This window comes from Pygoscelis adeliae, unplaced genomic scaffold (genome assembly GCF_000699105.1).
Source record: "Pygoscelis adeliae isolate BGI_AS28 unplaced genomic scaffold, ASM69910v1 Scaffold226, whole genome shotgun sequence".
Classification (NCBI taxonomy): Eukaryota; Metazoa; Chordata; class Aves; order Sphenisciformes; family Spheniscidae; genus Pygoscelis; species Pygoscelis adeliae.
Genome location: NW_008824983.1, coordinates 3986859 through 3997960, shown reverse-complemented (window position 1 = coordinate 3997960; position 11102 = coordinate 3986859). Strand labels below are relative to the sequence as shown.

The following is an 11102-nucleotide window of genomic DNA, read 5'->3' as shown; positions in this document are numbered from 1 at the left end:
GTGTAAAAAGGTACACGGCACCATACTCTTAGCCCTTACAGCGAAACAAAATGTTACCTTGAGCCCTTCCTTAAAATAGCCTGTTTTTCTCTGCACTGAAACAGAGCAGAAGCATTTCCATGTTCAGCCATTATAATTCAGGTGGGACTGGGGTGATACCAGGTAAGGGTAAGCAGCTGAGGGGTCTTAACATCGTAAACTACTACAGCAGTTTCAGAAGCAAAGCTATTACACAGAAGCAATTTAGGTCTGAATTCACACTTAGATTTGTGTTTACTTTCTGCAGATTTACATTTACAGATGACTGTTGGTCAACCTATGGGTACTCCTATTAAACGACAAAAATGCAGCAAACTGTGTGTAGAATATTTTTGTAATACTTACATTTTCACAAGGAAATATTTGCAGATATGCCAGCCACATCTTCTTGGTGCCTCCAGTTTAAGATGTCATGTTGTATGTAGTGCATGTGTTATGTTTAGTAACTTTTGTGCTGTACTTGTAAGCCGCAGATAGACAGATACAGATATTATGACACAGTATTATTAACAGGTCAGAAAATAGCTAAAAAAGTGCAAGATCCGTGATCTCAATTTCTAGCACAACCACTGAAGATCACAAGAGATGCTCAGTGAAAATGCTTCCAAAGACCTCAGTGGCTTTGGGAACACGCCAATAATTTAAGGCAATTCCACCTCTGTTTTACTCTAGAAACACATTCAACTCTCACTTCACCATATGCAGTTTGCCCTTGCTGCAGATTAACTGCACTATAGATGAAGACACCAGAGAGTTAACCATGTATAGAGTCAGGTCTGGCCAAGTAGGTTTTGTCAATTCCCGTGCAGTGCCCGGAAAACACAGCTCCCTTGCTTCCACTCCAGCTCAGCAATGCAGATACCTTCTGAAAGTGGCTGTGCTACCAAACCCTGACGGAGCTGAGACGACCACATATTTCAGTGCCTTTGCACTGTATCACCAGCATTTGCTGTAAATGCTTATACTGTCAGAGGCTTTCAATTACCCATTTGCCTTTCCCCTTCTACTGCCCTGATAACAGAGACTTGCCTCTGCAACCATGCAGATGTATAGACAAGTCTTCAGGAAAGAATGCCTTCATGCATGAAGTTGTCCTTTTGCTTTAGCATAAAGAAATACACCTGACTGGGCAGGTAAAACACAGCGAAGATGGCGTGAGACACTGGGCCGTAAAAGAAAACATAGGAAAATTATCAACTTATTTGTCTTAAATGTAAGTCAAATAAAGACATAAGCTTCTTTTATAAAGTGCAAGCCCAGAGAAAATAGTGATTTTGGCCAGAAAGAGACCCAAGTTCACATTCAACTGTAACATTCTGATTTTATCAGCTAGGTCATTAGATGTGACGAGCTAGGGGAAGCAAAGCTTGACAGTAATTGCATTGTGCAATATACACAGATTCTCCAACGAGAGAAGAACAAGGTCTGCTATCTTTGCTTCCCCATGTTAATGAGACAGCAATGACAATTCAAATACTTCAATAAATGACAAAAGGGAACAGCGTTACAAACCCCCTCTAAAGTCCAGCCTGACTCACCTGACTTCCTTGCTTTCAAGGCAATGACAGCAGCCAGTTCTCTCTGAACCTAAAATACCAGGAAAGGAAAAGATGGTTATAGTTACTAGCACAGTCAAACAAAACAAAATGCAACACTGGTAAGATACCAGCTATCAATCCTTTGGAGCAGTCAACCGCACGTGGAATTATGCAAGTACTTGGTTTTGAAACTACAGTCACTTTTCCTAGCAAATCTATTTCCTTTTCAGCTGGGAATTCTGTGACAACTTTTTTTTTTTTTAAACTTTAATTTCATGTAAATACTGCACATTCCTTAGGGAGTGGGCAATTCAGTAGCCCAACAGGTAATTTATTTGCACAAGCATATCTCTCTCACAAGCACACACTTGAAGCTTCTTCCTTTCCTTGTTAAATGTTTGTTTTGCCTCTGCTGAGCACACTGTAATGCTGGATTTATTGTGTGACTCCAGGATAAGCGAGTTCTCCATGCTGAGGTTTGGCTGAGGTTCACGTATATAATTGACATTCGCTTTTTGGAGCTTTCAGGAGGAGACAACCGCTCCTAATAGCATGGCTGAGCATTTCAGGACCAAAATTTAGCTTGAGATGAACATGCAGAAGTAAGAGCTATCTGATTTCCAGATTCACAGGCTATCTTACTAGCCTGTGATGAAACAGCCCTGCCATGCTAGCCAGCTCCCTTCCTCAGCCTCTTGTCTCTGCATTCTTCATATTTTCCCTATAATCTCTACATGACCAGCTAGACTGTTGAGCCAGCTCAACTCTACATCCACTTCTCTCCATACGTCTGTTCCTTTTTCTGTCAGTAAGATTCTGTATTGTGCATTATTTTTACGTTTCATACTTCCTCGCTGCCACCATCTGTCCCACTGCAGCTGCTTCAAGTGCCCTGCACTTGGCCTACAGCACCCCAGGCACTCTCTCCTGCATACACCTCAGCTCTTCCCTTCCTCTGCCCCATCCATGCTCTCAGACTCTTCTGTACACCTCCCAGCTTCTTCCAACTTCCCTCATTTTCCCAAGACAGCCTGTCTTTAGTATTAAAAAAAAATTAGGGAACATTCCAACTATTTTTCTAGGGATTGTCTTACCTCTCTGTACCAAGTCTCCTGCGCTGCACACTAGCCATCTTGTCTAACAGACCTATGCAAAGCTCAAGGCTATTCTGCAGTGGGAGTTTTGACATCCAGTTTCTGAGAGCATGTGAAATTTAAAACATCATTCACAAGACGTGGTATCATCAGAATAAGGCACAAAGCCCACAAAGGATCCCCGAAGTAATACAATTACTAACAACTGTCAACATCCCACTCTCATGACTCTGAAGAAAAGTTTGAAAATGCGAAACGAGAATAGTTAATGTTATATTGGTCTGAGCAGAAAGAAAATCACCCAGGACATCTCAGTACAATGGTAACTCCAGCATCCACTGATCAGACACTCAGCAGCCACCCAGCTGTACGCTCTACATGTGGCAGAAGGCAGTCATACCAGAGGCCACATCCTTCCTCTGCTTGCATCCTTACTTCCCTTGTGGCAAAGGACCAGGGAGCTTTTTTTGCTGTCCTTGCAAGGTACAAGGATCTTTCCCACTCCTTGATGCTGCCCCACTGAGAGGGACAGAGTTTTCTGCCGCTCCAAGTAGGAAAATATGAAGGCAGTGCCACGGTTTTCTTAAATGTCGTCCTGTTTCCAGCACAATTGTGCAAGCTGGCAGTATTACCTTCCCTTCCTTCCTTCCTGTGTACTCATTCCCATGTCTGGAGAACTGTTAATCATGGTTAATGTAAGCATAAACTGCAAGTAAGATGGGAAAGAACAGTTCTTCTGTGGAAAAACAACTTGGGTGCTTGCTTGCTTGCTTGCAGCAATTAATATACACTAGTAATAATACATACAAGCTATCCAGAGTTAGAGTGGGATTTTCAATAAAAGCCCAAGTTGTTTCTGAATAACACCACCACGACTTTTCATGGCTAAACTGCTCGGACTCTCTCCCTTCATTAAACTCAGCAGGAGGTACCAATGTCAATGTCCCGATCCTGGTCTATTCTCACAGGTTACGGACAGTAAGAAACAGTGCACTGAGGTCTCATCTTTACCTTTTAGCATTTAGTAAATACATTATCTCAAGATTAGCCTTAGGAGACCCTACAATCTGCAACAGTTGTAAACATACCAATTAACCCAATCAAACTATTGAAAAATACAAATCTCTCCATGAGCGTAAAGAAAAACCCATCTTCTCAGAAGAAAAAGCAGCATTGTGGCATCCTGCGGTTATATTTGCAGTTATTACTTTTGCTTATAAGGTGGCACTTTTCAAGTTTGAAAGACAGTGCTAACATCACAGGCAATAAAAAGGCTGTTTTTCTGTATTTTGTCTATGTTATGCAAAATATCTCATTGTTTGCTGTGTGCCAGGAATGCAGCTGGCATATTACTTAATCTGAGCAAAACCCTTCAGTTAAAGTAGGAGAAAAAAATGTTCCTCTAGTCTTAATATTAAGCAAATGTTCCTTCATCAAAGGGTTTCATCCTGACGGTCTGAGCTCCCTCTCATAGGACTCACTCAAATCACAAAGAATTGGTACTGCTGAGCATCCTTCTGGATTTGCCTGGTGTCCCTGGATTTCATAATCTATATGCTTTTGTCTATTTTAGCGTAAATGCACTTGGCACCTTTGCTGGACATACAATTCCTATGCATCATTACACTGATGGAAACCCGTGTACAACATTCATTCCTCACTGCACACATGCTACACGTTATCATACTTCTTCCTAATAGGATTACAGTTACTGCCTGTTTGACAAAATCGATAGTTGCACATCACATTGAAGATAATAATGTGGACTCAAAGTAAAATACACATTCAAACAAGAGCTATGCCTACCAAAATAAATTGAGATATTAAATACAAAAAATTGGTTTATACATATAGCTTGTCACTACAAAGCTAACACTATCTAAATAGTATCCCATTTCAAGTAGTGTCGCAGATGTCAAAACTGATTCAGTTTAAAGGCCAGCTTACCACACAGTATTTACAGAAATATTATGGAAGACTGAAAGAGAACATTTTGAGTGTGTTTTTGGCATGTTTACCACATCTTAATCAGTTTTCTTTATGCAATATGAAAGAGCAAGAGTGTGCATAGAAAGCAGTACCCACATATACTTCTGCTTGATTAAATACAAATGGCATATTTATATGGTGAATCTTCTCATCTTCAAAGGACAGAGGTAGAGATTTTTCAAAAGTAAATGACAACTACTGTTGTTCTCTTATCCATGTATCTGGTCATTTTATCATAGAAGGCATAGCTGTGCATCCAGTAGACAGTGCATACCACCTTTACTTTTCTCCCCTCTCTTTTTTTCTGCCTATAGTAGTCTTTTGTGAAACAGTATTCTAGATGTCAATGTGCCAAATAGAACTTCAGATCTAGAGGCAATCCTTACAGAATCTCAAAATGAAATCCTCCAACCGAAAGCTCTAAACAGCAGGGTTTTGAAAAATAAGAGAGTCTAGTTCACATTTTTGCATCTCAAGTAATGATAGTTTGATGGACTCTAAATATAAGTAGTATTGGCTGACATCTTAAAGTACCAGAAAACTGTATTTCCCAGATACACCGCATTAACATCCTGATATTCTTTTCTGTCCCATCACAAGGTAAGGTAAGAGCTTTGCAGTGGAAACACTCATAGCCAACCCACTGTGCTCGGGTTTTAGCAGACAAGACATTGAATATGAAGCTGCTCTTTGGGACATGACATGGGATGCATGACAGCTCTGGAATGCTTCTTTAAACCCAGGAGTAATCATTGCATTTTCTTAAAAATTAATGACCAAAAAGATTATCCAATGCAAACGTATTTCAAATGGCACTTTGCACTGCTTGCATGTCAGCTGCCTTTACAATTTAAGTTTGATGGTGTTGTCAGTGCCTCATTGTAATGGACCATATGATGTGAGCATATAATTTGATAGGTTCCATTCAGTTATCTTGACTGACTCTGCTTCTTCCATCATAGAATAAAGAGTAAAGAAAAAGTGAGACCCCCAACAAGTTAGTTTCTTATCTTTTGTATCTTGACTCTGCTCTTAAAAGAGGTTTGTTCCATACATTATGCACAAATTAAGATGATAAAGAAACCTCTGCAGTTTTTCCCTGCTGTCCTTCTGACTTGGCATCACTCACTGCAGCTATCGCTATTATCTTCTACAATCTCCACAACCATTGTTTAAAACCAAGAGTGCATTTCCCTAACTAATCAGTTCTAGACTGGCTGAATCATCAAAAAAAAAAAAAAAAAAAATCACAAATTGTGCAGTGAATGTGAAAAGTGGAACTCTACAAGAGAAACAACACCTGGTAACAAAAAGCAGTAGGGAATAAGTAATAAGAGAAAGGCCAACAAAGAAAGTCAGGCTACAGTAAAAAGAGGTGGAGAGAGGAATTCAGCAAACTTGTACAGATGCCTATGTCTGTGCTAGTCACTCTATAACCCCTTCATAGAGAGTGCATACCTTACCAGCAGAGCCTGAGGTATGACTGTTTTTCCCTAAAGTAGACTTTCAAAATGAATCATACACTCAGCATCCTAAAAGTGCCTATTTCTGCTCCCTGGCTGTAAGGAGTGCCTGGGGAAGCTTGCTCAGATGTAGATGCCTGCCATATGGCCACTTATATTTAGGTGAGGTGAGTTTCACCCCCTGCAACAGCAATAGCTTTTACAGAGTTACAGAAATATATAATTAGACCTTATGTGCATGCATGCTTACAGTTCTACAATGTTGCTTGGGCTGGATCTTCACAATCAGTTTAGGTTTGAAAATTTGGGAATTTAATTCCCAAAAAAAGAAAAGCTGACACAGAAGCATCCTTCTGACCTGACATAGAATGTTTTATTCCATTACAAGAAAAGCAAAAAGAAAAGCAGAAGAGACAGTGGTACTATCAACACCAATGGGATTTGAACCTCCAAACCCAGAAATGTACAAAAAAGTCAACTCTAATCTCTGACTGCTTTAGTGCTGGGCTGGAAGTAAGGTGTTTTTTGGGGGGTTTCACTTCTGAAACACTGGTCTGAAGAGTATTGTCAACAGGATTCTGAATTACGAACTCTTCAAGGAAGACTGGTTTGATTCTGTATAAAATATGTAAACATTCAGTGAGCCAAAAAGCAAGGCAGTATGAACACATTTCTAGTTCATGGCTAATACCTTCACTTTTGGTTTCCAGCTCCAGCTCACAGGACTCTTTTTCCATACAAATTCTGAAGCTGGCAGCAAGAAAAACATTGAGAACCTGTATCCTGGTGAGTCCAGCCCTCTGCTGAGTGGTGCAAGCTGAGGGTTCAAATTCCCTTGGGACACATGAAGGCCCTCCATAAGCTCGCAGTGAGTACTTTAGATCCCAGTCTACTGTATGGAGGAAAAGCAATATTCTGGATTCCCAAGAGGGAGAAGTTCATATACAGATGTTAATATTTGGAGGATTCTGCTCTGGTCTTACGTCTTTTCCCGAGGGTTAGACTAGAAAATCATTATAGAGAGCCTGCACAGTTCTATGGAAAATCAGAAAATGCAGAAGAAAAGATCAGTCTTTTTGACACCACCATGGCAATAGATGGGTCTCAGGCCATCTGGACATGCAGCTGCCTTTTTCTTTAGCTAGTTAGCTACAGCAATAGAGGAGTTCATTTAAAAAAAAAAAAAAACAAAAAACTGTCCATGTGCCCTGCTGCTGGAATCACTCAGGATGTAGTTCAAAGGTTTGACCTTGCAAGCCAGATGTGAAGCACCCTGAACTCACTGTCAATTACTCACATCTTTAAGGATATGCATTTTACTCAAGTGTATCCAGCAACAGTTAGATCCCAGTTCTTAAACTCAGAAAGTCACTTTGTTTCGTTGAGTGCTTCCCTTTTTTTAACTGATGAAAAACCCATTATTCTTCTATTTTTGAGAGGCGAAGCTTTTGAGGGATACTGGCAATGCTTTATAGAGTTGGTAATTTTGTGAGTTTTTTAAAAGATATAACTTTGCAAAAAGTATTTTATGTTTTTCTATTTTTTCTCTCTATGGAACTAAAAATGGAGGATATCGAGGTTCTGAGTTCTTTCATTTTCAGTCAGGAAAAAAAGGTAGAGGAAACAAGGAATTTGAATATAGAGAAAATAAAAAATAAACAATTTTAAAACACAAAATTTTCTAACGTCATACATTCTAAATTATTTTTGCATAAGGTTGAGCATACAGAACCACTGGCTTTCCAAACACATTACAAAATGTCTTTTGTAAAGGCATTTGTCTTTACAAAATACAGCACAAATTGTCCTTCCTTTCATTTTTCAGCAATTTCAAGATAGTACTTTATTCATTTTACTTAAAATAGCTCTTATCCTCATGCCTTTTTCATGACAACTTCACCCTGTTTAGTTCACTTTCATCTCTGTACTTTCTCACATACCCAAAACAGAACTAGCACTAATTCCATGTTTTGCTGATACCATGGTTTAGGTGTGATGTTTGCAGAACCATACAATCACAGAATGGTTGATGTAGGAAGGCACCTCTGGAAGTCACCTCACCCAAGTCCCTGCTCAAAAGCAGGGTCAGCTAGAGCAGGTTGCTCAGGACCATGTCCAGTTGAGTTCTGAACACCTCCAAGGATAGCGACTCCACTACCTCTATGGGTAACCTGTTATACTGTTTGATCACCCTCACAGTAAATAAGTTTTTTCTTATGTTTAAGTAGAATTTCTTGAATTTCAGTTTGTGCCACTGCTTCTTGTCCTGTCACAAGATGTCACCGAGAAGAGCCTGGCTTCATCTTCTTTATTCCCTTCCATCAGGTATTTATGCACATTGATAAGATCATAGAATCATAGAATATCTCAAGTTGGAAGGGACCCATAAGGATCCTCCCATAGCCTTCTGTTTTCCAAGCTCAACTCCCAGTTCTCTCAGCCTCTCCTTGTAAGTCAGATACTCTACTCCCCTGATCATCTTCATGGTCATTCGCATACACTCCAGTACATCCACATGTCTCTTGTACTGGGAGTTCAGAACTGGACCCAACACTCCAGATGTGTCACACCAGTGCTGAGTAGAGGGGAATGATCACCTCACTTAGCCTGATGGTAACGCTTTTAGTAATGCAGCCCAGGAAGCAGTTGGCATTCTTTGCCACAAGGGCACACTTTTGGCTCATGTTGAACCTGCTGTCCATCAGGATTCCCAGGTCCTTTTCTGCAAAGCTGCTTTTCAGTCAGCTCCCAGCCTATACAGGAGCACGAGGTTATTTCTCCCAGATGCAGGACATTGATTGCCCTTTGTTGAACTTCATGAGATTCCTGTTGGCCCATCTCTCCAGCCTGTCAAGGTCCCTCTGAATGGGCAGCACACCCATCTGGTGTATTGACCATTCCCCCCAGTTTTGCATCTCCTGCAAATGTGCTGAGGGTGTACCCTGTACCATCGTACAGATTACATTAGATCGAGTGAATCTAGCTTAGTCCTGTCTGTCTGCTTCTTAGAACAATGATCTTACAGCAAGATAAACAAGATGCACCAAATTCTAGCACAGACAGGATAAGCTGTTGTTTATTATGGTTTATTATGATGGAGTTTATTGAGGCTAAACATAGTTGGGAAGCCAGATACCCAGGCTTCCCAGGTGGGTCTCCTCAGAAGCTTATGATAATCTATGCCAGGGCTGCTGAGGCCCTTTCTCTCCCTTTGTCCCCACCCCATCATTTTCTTCACGCTGATGTCCACTTGACCAAGAGGATCTGAGTGTAAGGTACCTGGCAGAAAAACTACCATGATCCTCCAAACTGGTATCTCCTGGGCCATGAATACAAGATTACAAGAGAGCAGGCTGCAGCAGTCCTTGCTTGGACTGATTTTAATAGCTTTGGAATTGCACACTACGACCTCAGTAAAGCTTCCTCCTTTCAGAGACAAAAAAGTAGTTCGCATTACAAACACCTGCTCACTAAGACTAAGTCTTTAATTTGAAAGGATACAAAATATGACAATATTTCAAACATGATCAGTACAAACTTCGATGCAGTGACCTTACCGCAGAAGTGAGACGAGCAAGAATTTCAGCATTGGTTTCTGCCGTATCTTCTATTTTTTGATCAGGCCTTAAAAAAATAAAAATAAGATTTTATTATTTCTTTCATTCTGTTTCAACATCTTTTGATTCCTGGAAAGCAAGGAACTGTGTAGCCACAGGCACTAATGTAAAAGGGCTTTTGAGTTTCCACATCAAAATAATGACTGCAACATGACAATAATTAATTGTGTCAGTAACGACAGAGTACAAGAACTCTTTTGATTGGACTAACGTAAAACAGAGAGACAATTCATCAGCTGTAAAAATATGATGAAGAATTGAAGAATGCAGGACCCTCTTAGCTCAGAGTTGCTTATCTGAGTGCATATTTTGCTCTGCTAAAAACATACTCCATCAACAGAGCAGAAGAGTTTTCCATCTGCCCAGCACCCAGCTCTGCTAAGGTGTTGAGCAACACCTACGGAATGCATAGATAAAAGCAGACAACATCAAAATCATTATGTCACACATGAAGTTTGATATTTTAAAAAAAAAAAGTGAAAATGGAAAGAAAACATGTAAGAAGCCATAAATTAGCAAACTAAAGCAATGGCTGAGAACACTATTAGGTTGTCTTGATAGTTACTCACAAGACAGAGAGACTTAATGTGCCTTTGCAAGAGTGGGGCGGTGCAGGAAGAACACTTCTAGAAACTGTCACAGAAGTCTGGCCCATGTGGAAAAAGCCACACAAAAGCTGCTGTGGACAGCATGGGATAGGACTGTGTTTTTCTTTAAAACAGTCTAATTCCCATCATTAAAACATCTGCGAGCCTTTTGGAAGGGTTATTGACAATCAGAAGAAAGATACCAATATGATAGGGTTATTACAATGGGAAGAAGAAAAAGAAAATGCCCCTGAGATCTTTACTTTTCATGCTATTCAAGAAGCGTGGCATGCCAGCAAACTGAGCCGATATGCAAAACTGCAGCTGCTTTAATAAACTTAAATCTCAGGTATTAGCAGAAGCTTCTACCTTTGACTAAATTATTTAATTGCTCATATGCCTTGATGGGTTTAGGGAGAGAGCTGACAACATGCATGGAATACGCAGCTGGTATATTGTGGTTCTTACATCCCATGTCCAAAAATTTCTTTCCCTGATTAAAAGATTAAGGTCAGAAAGCACAGAATGACACATGCATTCATTTTGGGGTAAGCATATTCAGACCAAAACGGTAATTCAGATTAGAAATCACGATTATTTTCACAACTGCCTTTCCTATTCAAGGAAAAATGTGATTTAACATTTTAAGTGTTATAAAGTGTTAAAAGAAATAAATGAATGCAGTTTCATTTACAAAGACTGATTTATTCAGTCTTCCTCTTTATAATTTGGAATGAAATTAAAATAACTGACCTCTTTAGATGCCTATGTTTCC

At 40.0% G+C, this 11102-nt stretch overlaps 1 protein-coding gene across 1 annotated transcript in view; it reads right to left on the bottom strand.

The window, feature by feature from the left end:
• LOC103918453 (rap guanine nucleotide exchange factor 5-like) overlaps window positions 1-11102 on the bottom strand; it is a 155411-nt gene that overhangs the window by 54131 nt on the left and 90178 nt on the right. Inside the window, exons 7-8 of the mRNA XM_009325765.1 lie at window positions 9681-9747; window positions 1578-1626 (exon numbers count right to left, since the gene is read on the bottom strand). Coding sequence (XP_009324040.1) covers window positions 1578-1626; window positions 9681-9747 — 116 coding nt within the window. The remainder of the gene's footprint in view (window positions 1-1577; window positions 1627-9680; window positions 9748-11102) is intronic.